Source organism: Zophobas morio, unplaced genomic scaffold (genome assembly GCF_036711695.1).
Source record: "Zophobas morio isolate AGI-343-1 ecotype UQ-CSIRO unplaced genomic scaffold, CSIRO_AGI_Zmor_V1 ptg000023l, whole genome shotgun sequence".
Classification (NCBI taxonomy): domain Eukaryota; kingdom Metazoa; phylum Arthropoda; class Insecta; order Coleoptera; family Tenebrionidae; genus Zophobas; species Zophobas morio.
Genome location: NW_026972128.1, coordinates 13,935,138 through 13,958,461, shown reverse-complemented (window position 1 = coordinate 13,958,461; position 23,324 = coordinate 13,935,138). Strand labels below are relative to the sequence as shown.

The window sequence follows — 23,324 nt, the reverse complement described above, 5'->3', positions numbered from 1 at the left end:
TTTAAGGTTGGTCCTCATGTCTGCAAGATCCGCAAATTTCACCAAATATTCGCAGAGTGGATCGTTCCCTGTAGACTATCCGACAAATCAGAAAGTAAAAAGTCGGCAAGATTTCAGCTTATGAGAGTCATCAAATTTTATGTTTTCTGGTCAACGGCATCAGAATTCTCATTGATAGTACCAAAAATTTCTTTTTAATACTTAAATACGCGTTATTTGGACTTGGCCAAATTATTAGTCGTATAACCACGAACCATTCCATATTTGAAAAAATTTTAAACAGCAATAAATATAAAGATTTTAAAAAATACCGATTTTTTATAAGTCTACTCGTTTCTACTACCACTACTACAAATTGTTCTACTTATTTTTAATGATGACCATACGATGTTCATAAATAAGAGTATCGTTAATATTCAGAAAATGTTAAACCTACCCCTTTGCCTTCACCACGCAGCCATCGTCTTCATTGATTACTTCCCTAAAGTAGTTCGTTGTTACAGATTCAATCTCTGCCCGAAGGCCTATTGTTTAAGGTTGTATTTATTTATAAAACTATGATTAATCTACAAACCAAGCGGGAACAAGGGGAAGACGGCAAAATTATTAAGGAATCTAGTTTGGATCGTTATTGAATAGATGACTAAAACTAACAACTAAAATAGTGAAAACATATCAATTCTTAATTACAATCTAGTAAACACAAACATTTCTTTTTTAACAAACTATTGACACATTTCGACAGCTCGCTATCTATCTATCACATTGTCACGAATTTATGAATATCTTTATTAAAATAATAAAATTAGCGTTTTCACGACATATACAACGTTGGAATAAATTACGACTTTCCAGAGGTTTGTCAGATCATTTGACATAAAGTCACAGACAGAAATGGAAGCAAACCCTCTTGTACACTTTATCCATTAGTCGAACTGTGTCACGACAGTGGCAATGTTGGTTCCAACTCTTATTTGTCAAAAATTAAATCTTTTTCAGATTAACAGAGCTTTTGAAGTTCGACAATCGTTCCTATAAGAAACCAAGCAAACGCAACTGCTACACGGTACACAGCGCTACTTCACTTGACTAAAAGTTCCTTTTTCTTTTGTTAAGAATGTATTATGCACAGTACAATTTCGTAGCGACAACTCTTTGTAGCTTTCTAAAACTTATTTTAGAATTTTTTTCAACATCATTTTTTATATCTAATACATATTTCATTTGTAAATGCCCTTAGCGGTTGGTTTTTATTTTTTCGGTTGTTATGCTTTTAAATAATTTATGAGAGTCTGCGTTTGTAATTTTCAATACAATTTGAATTTAATATAATTCAACGAAACGTTTAAATCTACAGAATATTCTCTTTCGCTATTTTGAATGCGACCTAAATAAACAAAGAAAGAATACATTTCGTTTGTTCTCGAAAAAGAAAGGGAAGTGAAATTTTGTTATTTAAATACTACTTGGCAAATAAACGATATTAATAATATTCTTATAATTTAACGAATCGGAGTTTATTAATCGATGACAATTCATAGTTAATTAATTATCTCGTTTGAAGTTATTCGTAAACAGAATACCAAAATGAGTAGATACGTTTTTTTTTAGTGACGTTTAAATATTTACTGATAACATTGATTCGGTTTTTAGTTATAGGTAGGTACATAACGAAGCAATTTTATAATTTATCTTTTTCAGGTCATGTTCATCCAAATAACGTAATAAAGTAATTACAAAGATTATAATAAAAACCCTCTCTGCTTACTATGTAAATTAAAATATTAACCTACATTTTCAGGTTGCTGAAGCTTTGTGAAATCTTATATGTTGCAAAAAAATTTTATTAAAAGGGTAACCAAGCTTAATTCAATATTCGCTGCTGACCTATCTTGAGAATATTCAAAGAAAAGTTCCCTGCATCCGGGTCACTTCACAATTTAGAAGGACATTGATTGAATCATCTTAAGGGGACCCTTATTAGATAGTAAATCAACTAACCTCTTTCTACTTTCAGCAAGTTCAGCACACACACAAATATTTTTCTTTTTATAATGTAGAATACGGTGTTAGTGAGCTGTCATTAAATCACACTCTAATCCGCAACGTTTTAAACAAAATTAATACAGGTCTTTATTAAGTCGTTTATAATGAAAACAATTTATTTAACCTGAAACTGCGACCTATAATTTTCACTCTTCCGATTAAAAAGTGTGTGTATTTGAGCAACGCCGTCTTCTATGCTCTGACATCGATCGTGAAACGACGCATAACCAACCCCAAACGTAATACTTATTATATATCCATTATCTGAACTGAGTAAATTAAATTTATATTTAGAACGCCGTTTTAAATGATTTAAGACCAATTCACACAGCACCCAAAACATTTAAAAAAAATTGGAAAAAGGCTGTGTGCAAATTCGTCAAGATCAAACGAGTACTCGGCTGAATTAGCATATGGGAAAAACTTAAACGCTTGAAGTTCACCGTCTCAAACTCACAAGACTATATATATATATATATATACATATGCAAGTGTCTATAAATGAATCTGGTATCAAGGGCGGCTTTGAAATGTTAAAATAATGTACCTCACTCAACAAGGAAGCAAAATAGATAACAAAAGAATCGCGTATATATTTTTTAATGATATTATTATATACAGCGTTTCTATAAATGAATATAGGGTCGAAGTAGGTCATGGCTGTGTGCCGCCTATCACTTTATGCGAATGTTACTAAATATCCAAGGATTCACGGCAGATACCAGACGCATCTTCATAATTCATTACAATAAAAAGAAAGAAATTTATTATGGTTAAAAGTCACAGTAAATCTTGAAAATGTTCACCATTTTGTTGAGCCTGTAACGATGATTCTTGAATTTACAAATCAGGGTATTTGGCCAGATATTTTTGCTTACAATTTTACTTGCTTACAATAATGATGTATGACTTACTAGAAGAAAATAAATACACAATTCCTCATTATTATCAGCAAATCTATTGCTTCTGTATTCTCTAGATACTTTTCCACAGAACATTTGAAATTTGTAAATCAATACAACAAAAGTTCAAAATGTTTGTTAAAATCTGCGAGGCAAATTATAAAATTGTTTGTATAACTTTTTTTTAGAACAATTTGAACCGACAAAAATACGAAATTAAAGTGATGTTTACTTTTCTCTTCAGTGTTCTATTTATTGTTAACTTCCACTTGCCGTACAGTTCTAATTGCTTAAATAAATATTGTAGTCTCGCTGTTACATATTAGTAGATTAGTGAAGACTAGGTTCATATCTTTTTTTATCGCCGCTAACAAGTGATATAACAAAATAAATTACTTATCAGTATCTACATGTGATTTGATGTGGAAACACCACAGTATTAGTACTGTTGTATTAAAATGATTTTAATATTAGTGCTAATCGTCGTCGCTACTGGTTTATACTTGTTAAATTTAAATTACAAGTATTGGGAAAAGCGCGGAGTTCCTGGGCCCAAACCTACGTTTCTTGTTGGTAACTTAACAGAAAATTTCCTCGTAAAAAAATCATTGGCAGATCTCTATGGTGACATATACAAGTAAGTTTGACGTGTTTTAAACAAATACAAACTACGATAAGAACAAAATTATTATTATCTCCCAAATAAAAATAAACCACTTATCGTGTCATTATTTATCAAATATATAAATCATATTTCTAAAATTATTGTCTGTTTTCAGAAAATTTCGAGACACTCGTTTAGTTGGCATTTTCAAAGCAAGCACCCCAGCTTTAGTAATTCGCGATCCCGGACTAATCAAAGAGATTACAGTTAAATCTTTTCAACACTTTCACGACAATGAATTATACCTAGACAAAAATATAGACCCACTGTCAGGACGTAATCCATTTTTCCTAAGAGGAGAAGAATGGAAATCCACAAGGGCACATTTAACTCCAGGTTTCACCAGTGGAAAAGTAAGTTTTATTCATTTCATAACAAAATCTAGATTTAAAATCTAGATGAAATGGATTTATCCCCTCTTGGAAGAAGTCAGCAAAAACCTCGTCAAATATATCGGAAAACATCCAGAAGCGACCACAGGAAAAGGATGCAACGCCAAGGAAGTATGCATGAGATTTACTCTGAACAATGTAGGCACCTGCGCTTTTGGACTTGACGCAAAATGCTTCGAAGAAGATAATCCAGAATTTAAGCAAATCGCTGACCGGTTTCTAAGTCCCGAAGGGTTCCAAAACGTCAAAGTATTCCTTGTCAGCATCATACCATTCATAGCAAAAATAGTTTCCATCAAGTAAGAAACGCAGTTATTTTTACTGCACCTCTAACTTAATTTCTAGATTCACTCCTAAAGATGTGGAAGAAAAACTAACAAACATAGTAAGGCAAACTTTGCAATATCGAGATGCAAACAACATTATCAGAAACGATTTTATGCACATTTTGCATCAGTTGACGAAAACAAATAAAGATTTTAGGGAAGTGGACGCCACAGCTCATGCTGCTGGATTCTTTGGAGATGGTTACGAAACCAGTTCGATCGTGATGCACTTAACGTTGTACGAGCTTGCGGCAAGCCCTGAAACTCAGTCTAAGCTCAGAGAAGAAATAAATAAAGCGTTTGAGGAAAACAATGACACTTTGCCATATGAAGAATTACAAAAACTGACGTATTTAGATGCTGCCTTTAATGGTGGGTTTTTGTTTATGCGTGTACAATATTTTTAATTTTGTTCGATTAGAGGCATTACGATTGCATCCTCCTCTCGGTTCTTTGAACAAAATGTGCACAAAAGATTATACGTATGTACCAAGAGATGACGAAGTTATAAAAAAACCTTTCGTCATTGAGAAAGGGACGCCTGTCATTTTACCCTTGTATGGGCTACATCGAGATCCTGCATATTTTGATGAACCGGACCGTTTTAAACCTGAAAGATTCCTTGATGAGAAGAAAGATAGTGTGAAATATGCTTTTTTGCCTTTTGGTGAAGGTCCTAGAGCTTGTTTAGGTTTGGTTATTGACTATGTTAATTCAACCGTGTAAATGGTGGGTTTTAGGTCAGAGATTTGGATCTTTGCAAGTGAGAATCGGTGTTGCGTATGTTATTAGGAATTTTGAAATTTTCGTCAACAAGAAGACACAGTTGCCGATTAAATACGATCCAATGTACTTTTTAACGTCACCAAGATTACCTTTGTGGCTTGATTTCAAGAAAATAAGATAATCGAGGTATACTAAAATTTTTACCACAATGTGTGGCAAAATTAACATAAAAATTGTCATTGTTTAATGTTCCTGTGGACAAAAAGTCTTCTGCAAAAATAGTAACTAGCTCTCAGTTTAAGTATTATAATTCTGTTATTGTAGATAAGATAAGCTGTATCACTACTCAAAACCGATTATGGTAAAGTATTTTTTTAAGTGTTTATCTCCCTAAACATAATTTGTTGTCCCAAAGTTTATTAATCTAACGCACTTATAAGTAACTGTATATAAATTTTACAATTACAAGCTACCTGAATAACCTCACAAATATTTTAGTAAAACATTGCATCACATAAATTGATGTATATGACGTACAATGTACTTTAAATATAAGTGTAAGTGTAAGATATAATAGTTTCATAAATATAATATAATATTTACATACTGCTTTATGTTATGTGTAAAAATATAGGGTGATTTCGACATTATGCGTCAGTTGTAACCACGGCATCACGTACCGTAGTAATGTGGAAATATAGAAAAAATAAATTCAAAACCCACATGAATCAACCACGATGCGATGCCACGGATTCACCTTTTAAACAGTAGATGGAAAAGCGTTCGAATAAAAACGATGTAAACACTTTCAGTTTCAATTAAAAGTAAAACCGACTTTTTGCTTGTTATTATTCGTTCATTCGTGTATTTATTATTCGTTAAAGGTCAGTACGAAAGATTATTCGTTGGTTAAATGATGGTCCTGAGAAGGACCGATTTTTGGTAATGCTTCATGGTGATCAACTTTTTATTCTGACGGATGTTTGGTCCTTGCCACATTGCTTATTAGAACAAAAGTAAGATCAACTTATAATGCTACTACCTTTTAACAATGAATGTTAAAAAGTTTGTCCTTGACTAGCAATACGTAAAAAAACTCCGGGAGTTCCACAACCTGTAACGGCTGCCACTTCCACTCTTCGGTAGTTTCTGGACACTGTTGATTTCCATAAACTAACTGTTTCATACAACCCCACAGACACAAATCACACAAATTGAGATCGGATGAACGCGGAGGCCAAGACTACTGGGCCACTTCTACCGACCTACTGGTTAGGAAAATGGTTATTTAACCATTCAGTTACTGGCCTAGCAAAATGTGGTGGTGCTCCATCATGCAAGTACCACATTCGAACTCGTTCACCTAAAGGCACTTCCACATCTACCCCACATCTACTCCCATACATTTATGGAAAACCGTCGTTGAATCGAACTTGTGGATTTTCATCAATTCAAATGTGATTGTTGTGGCTGTTGAAAACAGCATTGTGAGTAAATTCTGCTTCCTCCGTAAATAGAATGCAATTTAAAAAGTTAGGGTGTTGACGACATTGCTGTAACAACCATTCGCAATAAATTACACGACGTGGAAAATCAGCGAGCTCCAAAGCTTACAGTTTTTGAACGTGGTATGCATGTACATAGACCTTCTTCTTCTAATATACGATGCACTACAAATTGTGAAACTCCAACTTGAGCTGCAAGTCGGCGAGTGCTGATGTCGGGCTCACCTTCGACCCGTTCCAAAATTTGTTCTTCAGCTTGCAGTATTCTTTCGGTCTTATCACGGCTTCGATCGTGAGTTTCAGGCTTGAAAGTACCTTGATCTCGGAGATGCTGTACCACTGATGTAAATGTTCGCGCACAGGGAATCGAGCAATTCGGTAAGCCCTCGATCAACAATTCGCGAGCCAACCACGTCATAAAGCAACTGATACATATTATTCGCTGAATTTATTTATGTGTGCCTCATTTAGGGACATATCTTGCATTAGTGAATAAAGAATACCTAAGATTTTAGTTTTTTTCTCGAACAAAACAACCGGCTTTTACCAAATTATAATAGACAAATACACCTATTTTGTAGCCGAAGTGTTTCCGTCCTTTCATTATTCATGAATAACGAAATCATTATTTAGGTGAATACGTGTGTATTTAAATATTTAAGATTTTCGTAGACTAAAAATGCGATAAATGCTTTAGTCAGTAAAAATACGAAAGAAATGCTGATTCGCCATCTAAGTTAATTATATAAAGTATGGTTTATGAAATGGAAGTTCGGTTAATAATAAATCCTGTCTGGAAACGGGAATGTTTAAAATTAAATTTCAATAGCAACCATCACGACATCACGAACAGCCGATAAATCCATCCCCAACCCTTAAATTCCTATCGGATCACTTTAATACTTTAAGCAACGGTTTAACTCGGATTTTACAGCAGAACAATGAAAATTGCGGAACAACGCGTCAATTGTCGTCGTTTTAAAACATCAACCAGCTAAATACGTGGAAAGCAACCACAAATGCTGCTCAAAATGCATGCATTTGTACGAATTCAGACAACAGACGTACAATAAGCTATTTAGTTCGCCCTACTCGTGCAACTATTAGAGCACAATGGCTCGGTAAATGCAGAGGGGCGGCAGTCCCGCTCAGATTTCGACTTGGCCATGACAACACCGCCGCCGCCGCCGTCGGCCTCGTTATTTATGAGGGTGGGCGTACGCTAACGGCCGGCGCGAGCTGCCGCCACCGTCCAAATTCTAACGACAGGCGATGAGCCAGGGCCCGCCAGATTTATTGTAATTTAATATCTTGAGTGTTTTTGATTTATTTCTTTCGCTAATTTTACCCCTCGTTTATCGGGCATGATTTCAATACGTCCGACACAAAGGAGTTCTTATTTGGCTTTCATGGGGGAATTTTTTATTGACCTTTCAAAGCCATAAACTAAACGAAACGAAAACGGGGGTGAAACCGTCCGTCGCGCCGACTTCACTTCATTCATTGTGACTGTTTATTTGCCATCAATCAAAAGTTGCCGTATTCGGGAAGGATATCTTCAAGTTTACTTCTATGCTTTTTGTGAGAGTTTAAATCGATTACGGGACGACGGCGCTATTAATTTCCAACATTCGGTTGTTAATATTTCGCACGCAGCGCCAGGTGGTGCACCAGATTTATAAAATGCAGACAACTCGTATGATTTACAACGGACACTGCAGGTACTTTTGTTTGCCCCAATTAAGCGGAGAACATTATCATTAGTTTTCATAATTAAATAAGGGCGAAAATGCAAATTCTCTCTGCCTACTGTTGAAATTTGTTTATGTTAACATAATTTTCTAGTTTTACTTCCGAGGCGTAAGCTAAGGAAGTATTGTAAAAAAGGATCCATCCGTCGAACGCCTATTTTCATATTTTCTTCACCCCTAGAGAATGAAAAATATCTCCTCTTTTCCGTTTGTCTGTGAGTCGTCTGTGGTCTGTGTCGATATTTACCAGAGAAATAGTCTCCGAAAACTACTGAACTAATTGTTGTCAAATTTAATAGATATTTGATGATGTCACCTCAGTTTTTTTTTTTAATGAATTAGTTTTATTTTTTAATAAGATATGAATCATTTAGGCAACCAGTTATACAGATACGTGTGGTATTTGTAGTGACTCCTTGAGCATTTAGTAAAGTCCAGAAGTGAGAGGCGGCACGTTGACTGTTTATTAGGAATTAATTAACCCATGTACTTCTCGAATGTTATCACTTATGACTTCTTGTTCAATGTACATTTTATTACATGTAATGATGCACTTGTTGTTGAAATGTGTTGCTTTTTGCACTAATTTTCAATATAAATTCATATTTAGTGTATTCAAAACAACCTAAGGAAAGATAATTTCCTTAAGTTGGAAGAGAAATAATTTAGAACATAATTCATGATGTTTACAATACACCCTCTGCTTTAATTCAACAATAACAAACTTTCCAATAGCATTATAAAAAGCATAACTCTTAAATTAAGACCAAGCGCCAAAGTAAAATTATATCATAATTAAGACGCTGGAATTAAAATATAAGAGAGATTACACAAAAGCACCACAACAGGAATTGGGTTAAAGAACGAATGGACGAACGAAACACAAATTTCTTTAATTATGCCTACAATTAACATAACGATAATAAAAATTTACATTTTCTAAATAATAAAACAGAATTTCGGATTGGTTTTAGAACATTTTAAAAACAATGAAACTTCTTAGCGCTGGAGATACATTCCTAATTTTCTTTTTCTAAATTTTGTATTCCACCTGTTGCAGCAACCAATCTATATGTATATAAACAAAAAAATATCCCATCAAAAGGTACGCGAACAAAATCACAAAAACATCTAATGTACCGGTTTTCGGAAAAATTTAGCCATTTTAAATGAGCAACGCTTAACATGGTGTCTATCATGACACTTTCCATATCATTGCTTTCTCTTCTAAATTTTATAGGTCAAAGCAATCAATCACGTAAAAAAATGTATCGAAAAACCACTACCAGATTTTGTCACCATTACAGCAAAATAGTAAATTTAGAATATTTTATTTTTGTTGTATAAAGTGGATGTAAAATATTGTTACGAAAGAAACCCATACGGCACCTCGGAAGCGGAAGTCGTGATGGGCAATCCAGAAAGACTTCGACTGCGGAATTTCTAGAAGAGAAGTATGGCTTTAAATAGAAGCCACCTTCGGATTATTCAGGCAGTTCAGTCGACGAGCGGACAGTGAAGTTGCGCCGGAATTATTTTGTACATAATCGCTGTGTAATTACTAATCAGTCGTGTAACTTTGAGTTATTGAGAAATAAATTTGTTGAGTTTTACCCACGCCGATTTTAAATACCCGTTCAACGTAACACTGGCGTCGGAAGTGAGATTTGAGATTAATAATTGGTTTTATGACGACCTTCGGTCAGATTGGACAAGAATTCTGAAGAATTTATTATTTATTTATAAACAGTCGTAGAAGATGAAGAATGGACTACAGCACAGCTTAGATGACGTTGATATCGGGCCGTTGCTCAAATGGAAAGAAGATGGGACAAAACGGCCAGCTTGGTCGGAAATATCAGAAAAGTCACCCTCTTTCGACGCGTTATGGGCTCAGTGGGACTCCCTGCGTGTCCAGAATGGATTGCTTAAGCGAGTTTGGGAGTGTCCGGATGGCAAACATACCACCATGCAGTTGGTGGTTCCGGCTATTAAAACCAAGGAAGCACTTTGAGAAATGCACAACGGTGGTTCTGCTGCTTATTTTGGAATCTACAAGACGCTTCCTAAAGGGAGAGATTCTACTTACTTCAGCAAATAGCCCGAAGCCTATGCCATACCGAATCAAGAAGCCACAACTGTTGCAAAAATGCTGATTGACAATTGGATCAACAGGTTTGGGATCCCAATGGAATTAGATTTGGACCAAGACAGAAACTTCGAGTCAAACCTATCCCAAAGGGTTAGTGAAGTCCTAGGGATACGGAAGACACGGACCACGCCGTTGCACCCACAGTCAGATGGAATGGTAGAACGGATCAATCGCATTGTGGAAGAACATCTTTCGAAGGTGGTGGCCGAACATTAGAAAGATTGGGATCGACACTTTGTGATTGTTCGGCTCTCCGAGTGAAGAACCAAAGGAGTTCATAGATTACGTCGATGACTTGAAGGAGAAGTTGCTTCGGGTGGCGAGTAAAGAATGAAAACACGCTACGACCTTAAGGATAATTCACAAGGATTCCAGGCAGGGGATTTGGTATGGCTTTATAATCCCCGAAGAAGAAAAGATCGTTGTCTGAAGTTGTCACCAGACCAGGAAGGTTCATAGACTCTCGTGACGAGATTCAACGATATTGTTTACAGAATTTGACGAGGGCCGAAGACGAAAATGAAGTACAACAGTAATACCGTGGACGTTTCTGATCCGGACGATCAGAACTAGGGAGGGGGCAATGTTACGAAAGAAACCCATATGCCGTCCCGATACGACGCTTATGGGTTCCAGTATGTACGGCGATGATGGGTGACTCATCGTCGGTGACATTGGTCGGGCGGGATTCGCTAAAGAAAAGCCTGGAAGTGAAAATCGCGGTGGCTATTCCAGAAAATCCTTGACTGCGAAACATCTAGAAGGGTTTAAATAGCGGCCACCTTCGGGAACGGGATTATTCAATCAACGAGTCGAGTCCAGTGAATGTTGAGAATCTAGTCAAGTTGCGCCGCAATTATTTTATATATAATCGTTGTGTCATTAGTCGTGTAAATTTGAGTTACTATAAAATAAATTGTTAAGTTTTACCCACGCCGATTTTAAATACCCTATCAACGTAACAGTACTTTTGTACTTTTCTTTTTTTACTAATTATAATTGCTTTGCTATTTCGTACCTTATCTAGAGGTATCATTTTTGCATAACTTCTTTTTCAATTTTGCAAATTTAACTTCGTCGATTTTTTATTATTTTGTTCACTATTATAGGCTATATTATAGTGTTGTTTCAGTTTGTACCATTTGATGGTTCCGATACCCTAGTGTAAACTCAGACCCCGTGTTCCTCTGGTTATTCGCTTATTGAATCAGTTATAATTTCAACGATACACAGCAATTAGTGAATGGTGCTCTGATTTAGATCAAAGCCAAACTACCCTACTGAAACTTACTCAGAATGTCAATGTATTCGTATAGATTGGTGCAAATTTCATAATTTTTATTTCCCGACCATAATTTAGAGAATCATATACAATATGGTCGTCTTGAAAAATGTTCTAAGAATAGATTTGCTATGTAAATAAATGTACTTAAATTTGAATTCTACACAGTTAATAGTTTTTCATGACATCAACTATTGATTAAACCAAGCGAAAATATATATTTCGACCATCAAAAACATTCAAAATTTTCTTTGGCAAAGCAACACCAAAATATTTTACACAAAATCTAATAATAAAAAGTTAAAAACTTTTATCTTATGAAGATTATTACTTTATTCATTAAAACCTGCATTTCTATCTAAACCAAACAATGTAGGAATATCTCAGGCAAGAGATTCACTCTCGTTTTATTCGTCGTATTGTATGCAATAAATTTAACATTGGAATATTTTTTACAAAATTAATTAAGATGTTTTCCCGGAAATTATATTTTTACATTCTACATTATACTTCTAAAAATACGTGCAATTTTTAATTATATTTAAGGGTTTGGTCTCATTGAAATTTGTATTTATGAGCACAAATAACATTTTTTTCATTACATTTGTTAAGCTAACTTTCGAGCAGAAACCCAGAACTCATTCCATTTGTTCTTCTTACAAATATTGGTCGCTTTAATTAGATTATGTAGAATTGTTAGTTCTACATTAGTACACAATACTCAAATTTACTTAACATTAAATTCTCGTACTTTAGCTTTGTAACTTTTAATTCATTATATTAATGCTCACAAAAAATTAAGTTCCGAATTTGTTTTCCATTTTATCGACATTAAATTAAGACCCTTAATTATTACTAAATAAATAAAAAGAAGCTCGAACGTAAACAAGAGCCCTTTACCTTTCACACACAAGTTTTGGTTGCAACAAATATTCCAAAGTTTTTGAGCCCACAAGTTTGGGCAGGGTTGATCTTAAACTTTAAGGTAACCGAACAAGATTTAACTTAGACGGATTCAACATCTTGCGTTAACTTTGAATTAAACTGTAAAATTAAACATTATTAGTACAAACCGTGCAAAAAATATTGTCTAATACCAGAATTTCATAATTAATAAATAATTGTTAAACATCATTCAAGAACTTAATCTCCAAATATCTAAATATTTTATTAACAACCAGTTCATTAAAAAAAAAAGTAAGGATGTTATTACTGCAGGCTGCAAGAATATGATGATGCAGAGCGAACAGTGCGACTCATATTTCACAAATCCGTGATAAATTACGCGTTAAGACGTGAAAATATAGTCTGGGTTCATTACGAAGAAAAAGGCGATCTATAGAGCGTCTCTGAACGGAGGAATATCTAATTTGTCTGTGCATGCCACCATAAATCCTGAAAAAATTCTGAAAAAGTGTGCGGAATGCAATTAAGGCATTGTTAATGACATGAAAGCTAACACCGTGAACGTTTTAATACCTGCAATAACTTTTATGCAAAACTCACTTTTTAAAAATTACCAGCTTGATGGAGATTTCGTTGTGATTTCCTATCCGGAAGCGTCAGCTGCCATGGAAGCACCGTTAGTTCCGGCTACTTTAAAGTAAGAAGTACAAGACATTTGGATTTAAAATTTTAATTATTTTTTTCCTTTATAGCTAGCTCGTGGTGCAAGTGAACAGAAGTTACTTGGCTGTGAAATCTGCATAAAATTAACTGCCTTTATTACATAATTTGCGACTTTGCCGTAAGCTATTACACTAAGACTAAGAAATACACATTTATGAAATTGAATCACTGTTGTTTCATCGACACTATCTTTGTCCCTGACAAAATGTTTATTTAACAGTTCATCATTAAAATGACAAGTACATAACAACAGGGGTTAAAGGATTATGTCGTCCAGACTTCTGATCCTACTTTTTGTTGACCTACGTATTACAAGAATATCTGGGCAATACCCAACAACGCATCCAGCAGTTACTTTTAACTTACATCTTTCCTTACTTTAAAAAAATGGGTACACAAACTATAGTTTTGATCAAGCAGAAATTGTTTTTTGTTCATTTTTTTCTACTTGCGTGCAAAATTTAAACTGAAATGCCATGTCGTAAATGCTCTTCCTAATTCCAAATAACAATGAAAGAAGAAATTTGTGGACTTTCGATTTTTTGACAAGTTTTACAAAAACGATCAGGAGTGGCTTAAAATAAAATGTTATTGAGTATTGAAAATTAAGAAAAATTACAAATTTTTCATCTTTACAAGCAGTTGTTTACACGACCATCGCTAAACTAATAAGTCGTGAACCAATTTTGCAATATCAGCAAATATTAAAAATTATCATGTTGCCTGGATTAATATTCTTACATAATTTAACTATATTTAAAATTAAATTATGCGTTAACATAGTTTTCTCATATAAAATTCTAAAATTTTTAATGTCAGCGAGTCGTAAAAAATTTATTCCCTTTTAATACTTGTTAAATTTTATCAACACAGTTTAAGTGTTATTGTGTAAATTAATACCAGATTGGAGTTTCATACCTATGTTCCACACGTTACGTGTTATTTATTACAAATGTGTGCTGTTACAAATTCCAAGAAAGAGTAAGGCAATAAACAGAACTCAGCTGCATAAATCTTCAATAAAATGTGCCAAAACAACTTTTTTTAAACATTACTACATTAACTAATATCGATTTTGTCATGTGCACAAAATGCCAAAATCTTGTCTTTATTAATCACTACAATGTACCAACCGAAAGGCTAAAATTACCTATACTAGTTCGTAAGTTCGAACTAAATGTAAATTTTCATGGAGTACGAGAACTTTACTTAGGCCAATACATAGGCCATGCCTTACGATACTTCAGTCCGATACCGGGAATTTAGATGTAAATGGAACACTGGACAGAAGGAGGAACGGTAAAGGGCATAGAGATGTATATCTCTGTCCCTCTATTTCCATGTATAAATATTGGTACCTTGTTTACACGAATTGTTTTTCGTTGCCGTCAAAGCACTTGGTGCATATTTTGTTTTAAGAATAACAAAGTCACTCCTGTGAATCTTATTCCTACATATTAAGAATTTACTACACCTGATAAAATGTGATAGATATTGTGAAGTATATACAAGATGTGTCATTAAGTGCGAGCTCTTTGATATCTTGTTAATTACTATATTATGTCAATAGTTGTATGTTGGGGGTTCTAGTCCAGCTCAATTTAATCTCATTTGACCTAAGCCAGATTCGCCATCACGGTTCGCCGATCCCACATGGTGCAAACTAAATTTTTTCCAAGGTAAATTTTTCACTGTGCTATTTCCAGGGTAGGTCGACTGAAAGTGATGGGGGTTCTGGTTCAGTTCAAATAAGGTATACGCTTGTAAAACCCAAGCAAAGCCCAATTAGGAGATGTAAACATTTTATTTAAAAAACTAAGATTTCTGCTCTTTGATAAGACCCATAGAACTGTATTTAGTCTATAACTTTAATCTTTGAAAACGTTTGATCGTTTTATTCCTGGTCATAAAAAGTGAAAGGTTTTATGAAAACTAATTTTTGTAGCACTGTCCAATTGTGTGTTATGTTCTTATCACACGATATGTTCTTTTTTATCGCCTTCAATAGAGATTATTTTTTGGTAGACAGTCCTATGGTTTGTGAAAAAAGAAGCACATCATGTTTTGTTACAAAAATGGCTTCTGAAAAAGTCCCTTTATTATTGATTTCGATCGTTTTTTTTTCTGGATTAAAAAATAGTAATAATAGATAGGTTTATAAAAGTACTTACAAACTTTTGTATTAGATATTAATCTAAAATAAATGGTTTGCTGAGCCCAAACAAAATGTAAAATATGGTCATTGCATCAAACGTTGGAATGGAACCGCAAACGAAAAGCGAAACTCTTTATTCCTATATGTAACATATTAACATTGACACATCACAAAGGAATTAGATATCTTCACAGGTCATAAATTTCGTTTACAAATAAATGTTGACGCTAATTACAGGGCTAAAGTTGAAATACAGAAAATATGGCGATGAATCATTCGTCCAATAAACCGGAGCTAATTTTTCGGCCATCTGTTTGTTTCCCTTGGTGGTGGATGAAGTGGCGGTTTCCTCGCGCCCCAGTCGAAATTCGATCGTGATGTTCACCACAGACACACACATTAGAGCTTTATTGTGGGTCTAATGGCTGAACAAATAGGGTGTCATAAAGCACGGCACTTCATGTTACAACCGCCAGAACTATGAATTATTGACATGTTGACGGGTGTTGCCCCATTTCATTTACATCAATTACTCACAATTTATTTTGAATTTATTAGCATATTGTTAGAAATGACTCACAGTGGAGAAGATTTCGGGATATACAGGGCGGCTTAGAATTCACATATCAGAGAATAATGACCCCATTTTGTCAGAGTTAGCTGCTCGCAAAAAAAAATACTTCTAGTGGAATAAACAAGGAATTAGTCCAAGGTCTTCAAACATTTAAAAATAACAACACTGAATCGCAAACCACAATATCAAGACTTTTAGAAACTTACAAACAAGGAGTTTTGATCAAAAAATAAAAAGACCCCTGCAATCTCGTGAATATTAGGTGTATCGAATCTTGGTCTTATTAATTTCTCTGTGACCACTTCTTCTTAACCAATCTTTTAAGTAACTTTGACATACCTTGAAGCTCGAAGTTTTCTTTAGGTAATAGTCACTTTAATATAGCAAATTAATAAAACATTTTTTCTGCGTATAGCACTATATCAAAATCTACTCTTTCTTTAACGTTGATATTATAATAAATTTTCAAAAAAAAGTACCTACATACTGTACTATAGTCAGTCTGGTTGTTAAGAACTAAAGATTATTATAGTTTCTATAAAAAATGTATTGCGAGATTTACAAAAACTGACAAATAAGGTTAATAAATATTTCCTTTTCAACCCAAAGAGATACTAAGAGCAGGTGCAGTAGTTATAACAAAATAAAACTCGAATTGTAAAATATTAAAATAAAATATTAATTGTGGAGTACAATTGCATGTGAATTTTATATAAAGGTGACGACGAAAATTATTCGCTGCCTTTAATATTCAGTTATTTTAGCAACGAATATTTCAAGAAAATACAACTTTAAATTTTAGTTGAATTAATACGCTGGTTATAACTTATAAACTGAATATTAAGAAAAGCAGGCCATAAGTAAGAACATTGAAACCTCGAGAACAGAAGTTTTATGTCAATTTTTGTAGACCAAGGGCACTCCAACAAGTTACCAAGTTAAAGAACCCTGAACAAAAGGATTACAAGATGCGGTCAGTCAACAGCCACAATAACTTTAAATAATAAAAAACATTAATCAGTTTTTTGGTTAGTAAAATTATATTAACGGGAAACAGCTTTTAAACAGTCAGTTCTTACAAAAGTCACAAATTCTTTTTTTTCAGTTAAAATCATTTTTCTTAACAATCCTCTCGAAAGAATGTTTGCTTTTAGCAATATCTTATCGTTTTCTTATTCTCCTTTAACATAAAACTCAATTCTTCAGTCGGTCGTGGTTGGAGTATTTGAAGCATTATTGCTTTATTGCTTTTTCCATAAAATCGATATTTAACCAGCGCGTGAGCTAGGGCAACCAGGTAGACGGGTAGGCATTTGCTATTTTTTTTTAAGTCACTTAACTTACTTGGTTTACTTACAGTAACTTGCGTTACTGGTCGGAACAAACATATTTTCCTATATTATCTAAATTATTTTCTAATTCTTTTTTCTACGATTTAATAAAAACTAGTTTATATAACAGGTTTCCTGTTTCCAAACAATTTGTATCTATTATTAAATAGATGGTCACACAGTAAAACGTGTCTATCATTCAATTACGTTTCAATTTATACCGGATCATTAAGCCACATTTGTTGAAATAATTTATTGAACAGAAAATAATGATGTGGTCGAATGGATGTGGATGTGGTTCAGGCGGCCGAACATCAAATATGCATTATTTCAGAAAAAGGGATATTTCAAACAATATTAAAGTTTATCGGGTATCAGCTGTGCTCTCAAGTGGTTCAGAACTATAACGCTTAATAAAAGCTCCACAGTGGCAGTAAAGACTTCCATATAAGACCTTATATCCGCCTCACCCTTGGCTATTTAAATACAAAACAGTGGCGCCGTATTGACATACTACGACATTGAATTTGTATATCCCAAAAAGGCAGACGCTCTTCTAAATAACATAATAAATTAGAACGAGCCCAAAATAGAACAGACACGATTTTATAAATTTTAGATCAATACTAAAATTGTCTAAAGTTGTCCTACTTAGTATAAAACTTACCTCAGTGTTTACATTTCCATCAATACAGCAGCGTGTCCACCTGTATCGCCAAAAAATAAAACATGTAGTTGAAAATTAAGCAAGCAAAGAAAACAAAACAAGAAGGATTTTTTTTCTAAAAATAATATAGTACAGTGTTAATTATTTTTTCGTCTGCAGTAGAGAAACAAGAAATTTATAGTAACAGTTCGCGTGCTTTAACAATCACGTCGCTTTTTCATACTTCACGTAATGCCTACTACCATAAAGATCATGAACAATGAACATGCTAGTGCTTCAGGTGTAGTAATTATTTTTCCATTAAATTCAAACGAAAAAAAATTCAACGATCAATAATAAAATACTTACAGATAAATGAAGAAGTCATAAGAAAAAGTAGTCAAACTTTTACAAATTATGTATAAGGAACATCCTGTACATACTTAAATGTGTCTGTTTCGTTGATTTTATTTTTGCTATATATCTCTCAAACCACCACTACTTACTAATTTGTTTTTATTTAACACAGTTTGTTCAAATTAATTGTTAAAAAATAAACGTTTGTTTGCATAATTGATTTGGCGTCAAAAGTTCATGAAAAAACCCATCACAATTCTTAACGATGTTATTGTTAAAAATATTGTGTTTTGTATCACAGAATAAAGAGATACCAACGTTGGCATTGTTTATGTTTTTGCAACTGGATAACGATAAACAACAGATTTAGGTCACGCAAAATTTAATCAAAACAAGATTTTTCGTCTGAAAAAATATATTTGAATTTAATGCAACATTAAAACACTGTTTGATCCTTATTCACTTTATTTTAACACACAATAAATACAGTAATATGTACGACGAAATTAAATATGCTACATTTTTAATCGGAATTCTTTTCTTGATTTGAATCAATCTAAAGTAGTTACAGTCACGGATATTTCTCAAATAATTATATACAAAATATTTACAATTTATACAAATACGTTGAAGAAAGTCAACTATTTAATGATAAAGTTACATGAATAGCAACAATTAATATTATAGTCATAAAAAGCGCTGTGGAAACTCCGCTGCTGCTTGCATGTAACATCGCTGCTGGGTTCTCTTCTGAAATCAAAAAAGTAAGTTTGCGGTAATTGGCACTATTGTCGTCGAGGACATAGTACAATAAAATAGGAGGGTATTTAAAATAAATCCAGTTTTGTACGTCTCTTTTACATATCATGAATATTTTTTTAGTGTTAACTTACTTATAGCAAAGTCTAGACTTTTGCAGTGGATTTACAAAACATGGAATAAATTCTATGGAGAAAACTAGATAAAAATTATAACTGGATTTGGACATCTCTCACACTAGCAATATCTCTTTACGAATTAAAATTCTAAACTACTTCATTTTTACAGAAATCGGAAGCAATCCACTCCTCCATTGCACTATTTCTGACGAATAATTGTAATATACGGTCGTAGTTTGGTACTGATTGCTATATGAAATTTTAAAGGGAATAAATTGTGGAGGAAGGTTAAAGGTTAGTCGATAATATTCTACACTTTGAAATATTATGTACTGTCGTTGGCGTGCGTTTGCGATTTAATCGGTAATATTGAATTCATTAATTTACTAATGAAGAAAATGATCTCCACTTAACTTGACCACCTACGAAAAGGTCTGGAATGTAGTGAAAGATCGTTATAAGAAATTAAATTACAAGTGAGCGTCTTCAACACAATAAGATTATAAAACATTAAAATAACACATAAAATTGAAGGTTAACTCAATAAAGAAGTTAGTGTTGAAGAAACAAGAAACTTCCGTACGTGTCCTAGTTGGCTAGTGGTGGACAGATCCTGTACATACTACATTTAATAGAGCTATTAAAGAATAACTTTAGATTTTTTTATGTAATAAGATATAAAATAAATATCAATATATGCAGAGACGTATTTTTGGAATTTTATTTTTATACCTACATAAAAATTTAAGAAGTTATTTTTAATCAATTTTCAGTATACCGTAAAAATTTAAATCTTTCCGGTACCAAGTTGCCGGCCGCTACAAACTTCAATTGTGTATAAAATAAGAATAAAATGATCTTAAAAAAAACGTACTGAAAATATCAGGGTAGCAAATATTTACTGATAAATATATGTATGTATTTTTTTGTCAATTCATAGAAATCGTTGATTTTTTAGAACAACATCTGTAGTCCAGGAGAAGTTACCAAAATTTTCAAGTTATCAGAACATATTCCTTCTCGAAAGTCCTGGTAAAAGTCCACTTCACAAGAAGCTAAATTGATAAAGTTAACTCTAAAAGTCCTGAGTTAATATAAAAAAACCAATGAACATCGGAAATATAACTTTGTAAGAAAAATAGTCTTCTGCCTTAATTGTTGAGGCGTCCAAAAAATATCAGCAAATCGACTTAATGAGATCACGAATTTAAAATAATATCTTGTTAATAATGAAGTACATTGTTACGCTTCGGCAACAACACTCAAGTGATTTCTGATTTCCTGAAAAAAATAACACAATCCCGGGGTAATATTTTCCTTGACATTTTTATTAAAGACTACAATCCACGTTGCATGTGTGAGAATAGTTATATATAATTATCAAATTGTTTGACTGATAATTCATGTAAATTAAATATTAAAGGCTTTTTATTAAGGATCCACCACCTGTTGAATTAAATTACAAACGCCACGTACAATTTCAGGTAACCGATGAACGGAACACTCATAATAACGTGGGATCAACTAAAATACGAAAAATCAACTTATAGTTAGAGGTGGATTTTTGTATCCTTTTCATTGCTTGCTTGTTTACTGCCAACTTGAGGACGTTTTCGTTTGATTTCATCTTACATGTGACGGGTAAATTGGGAAATTTAGTAAACATATCTTCCAGTTTTATTCGTATGACCGAGTATTTTGTAAAGTGATATGCTTCTACACATGTTCGAAACTTTCACAACCCAAATACCTTACTTTTACCCGAAGACGTGTCGGTACTCAGCACTCTGTTCGGGTAAACTCCGGCATTTTGTTTTATTTCTTTCGTTACTCAAAGTTGCCGGGTAAAGCTAGGTTTATCCACATTCATGGCCTTATCCGTAATGTAAATATCTAACGTACGATCGACAAAAATCATCCTCTAGTTGACGCTGGATTTTTAGCTATCTTTTGGATTTTTTGTTGTGAATAGTAGACGATGAGAAAGATAGATTACTCGTTTAGCGCCAACTTCAGAAGGTTGTTTATTGATCGCACTTAAATAATATATTTCTTTATTAAAATACTTTAGCTTATTGTTACGTCACTTATAAAAAATAGACACGCTCTCTCCAACGTAGAGAATTTTAGATATTTCGTTTTACATTTAAACAATAACTATTTGAATTTTGGAGCTGCTTTGCGCTTATCCATGAGATCTTATGGCGAATTAGTTGTAAGCAAATTAAAATAGAAACCACATATCTAAACATGAGAAGTATATTAAGACCTCAGTTTGATACAATACAAATTTTTTGAAAACGTTTTAAAAAATAAAAGTGTGCACAAAATGTTTAAAATATATTGTCCCACAACTATAATAATTACTAATTTTCCAACGAATTTCTTTTTTGTCAGTCTCTGTGTGTATGGGTCACTAAGAAGATTTAAAGATGTCCGTGTCACATAATCAAACAAAAAATTAAAAAAATCCTATTCAAACAATACTAGATATCGACCAGTGTAGACTAAAGCACCAGTTTTAATAAAATAAAAAAGGAATTATTGTTAATTTTACCTTATTTTCCTCTGTATGTCGTAAATTCGAGGCTATTTGACTGATCACTTGAGTACAAATGTCATGCATATGGAGGAATTAATAAATATTGTGAGTACTTAATAAAAAAAATTGAATTTAGGAGTTTAAAATGAAAAAGTGAATTTATTTCCACAAGGCACTAAGTCACATTTAGTCCTTTGAACCGGATGATAACAAGTGCAACGAATTTTGTCGTTAAAAACATACGCGAGTTATTCGAATAACAAATACAACCAGTGTTCAACCACGTCTACGGAACCGGCAACAATAGTCATTAAGAGTATAAAATAGAAAAATACCGGAGCTTAATGTCCAAAGAATGCGACACTATAAGCAGCAAAATTACACAAATAGAAACATTTTTCAACGTATTTAAAAAAGCTGAAAACAAAGTTGGTTTCTAGCCGAGAATCACATTAGGCGTTGAATTACAAGATAAAATTACAAACCCTGACCTGCATAATAAAGAAAATTTACCTACAGGAATGGACTATTTTAATGCAGTAACCAACAATTAAACAATTCATAAAACCACTTTTTGCTAAACCAAGCGATCCCGGAAACCACAACACTGAAAACAGCAGAAGGCAATCAACATTTGAATCGGCAGTTAAATTATCAGCTTTAAATTTGCTTTGTTCATACTAAAAATTTCCTTCCACTTATTAACAACACACTTTAAATAATAGCCAAAAATTTAATTCAGACTACTCTCTCCTGTGGCAACTTTTACAATTATTGCTGAATATTATGCAGTAACAATTTGTTAAAAGAACGATACAATAATGCTCGAATAATTGCCAGTTTCAGCTAGAGCTAATGATCCAGATATCTTAAACACCAATAATGTAACACTCAGACAACTAACAACCGATGAAACAAGTGACACGACTGCTCATATAAAAGTTCAAAGGTTACTAGTGGGATGCTTTCATCGTTGACTTGATTATTGAAAAACTGAATTCTCAAAGTTGTCAGAAGTTTCACTCCAGTCGTCTAACAGAGTAATATCCACCCACATTAGTGAATTGATAAATTTTTTAAACAAGAAATAAACACTATTGAATGAAATATGTTCCACTCGCAAGAAATTTCATTTCTACACGTACAGTTAAACCTTAAATTTTTTAAACTTACCACTGGTAGAAAGAATTATGACTGACGTCAGTACCATAACACACTTCGTTACTTATTCATAATAGTCAAAGTTAATATATGAGAAACAGTATTGAACTTACTGCTTGAAAGACATATTTCTGATCTGGTTAACGCGCGTATGTTCTACTTGCATTTACATTAAATACTCTACTCTGGCTAGATTGCAATCTTGGTAGTACAGTTGAACTTCATTACCCGCTCTGTGTGATACTAAATTGAGGATAGCTGTTTGATAACATAATAACACAGCAGGTGTCTTAAGAATAATGTAT

General features: G+C 33.3%; 2 protein-coding genes across 3 annotated transcripts in view; one reads left to right on the top strand and one right to left on the bottom strand.

The window, feature by feature from the left end:
• Nucleotides 1-3,339: 3,339 nt before the first annotated feature.
• Nucleotides 3,340-5,890, top strand: LOC135134421 (probable cytochrome P450 6a13). Of its 2 annotated transcripts, XR_010281303.1 has the most exons (7): nucleotides 3,340-3,585; nucleotides 3,728-3,965; nucleotides 4,011-4,303; nucleotides 4,350-4,702; nucleotides 4,752-5,021; nucleotides 5,071-5,613; nucleotides 5,691-5,890. XR_010281303.1 is itself a non-coding variant. In XM_064063103.1 (6 exons), the coding sequence occupies exons 1-6, from the start codon at nucleotides 3,407-3,409 to the stop codon at nucleotides 5,235-5,237; spliced, it is 1,500 nt and encodes a 499-aa protein (XP_063919173.1). In that variant the 5' UTR covers nucleotides 3,340-3,406; the 3' UTR covers nucleotides 5,238-5,890. The 2 variants fall into 2 exon arrangements, 1 of the variants encoding a protein (XP_063919173.1); XM_064063103.1 differs by having other exon boundaries at nucleotides 5,071-5,890.
• A 12,995-nt stretch (nucleotides 5,891-18,885) lies between these two features.
• Nucleotides 18,886-23,324, bottom strand: part of LOC135134502 (V-set and immunoglobulin domain-containing protein 1-like) — a 79,679-nt gene continuing 75,240 nt past the window's right edge. The window contains exon 6 of the mRNA XM_064063203.1: nucleotides 18,886-19,188. Coding sequence (XP_063919273.1) covers nucleotides 19,076-19,188 — 113 coding nt within the window. The 3' untranslated portion in view covers nucleotides 18,886-19,075. The remainder of the gene's footprint in view (nucleotides 19,189-23,324) is intronic.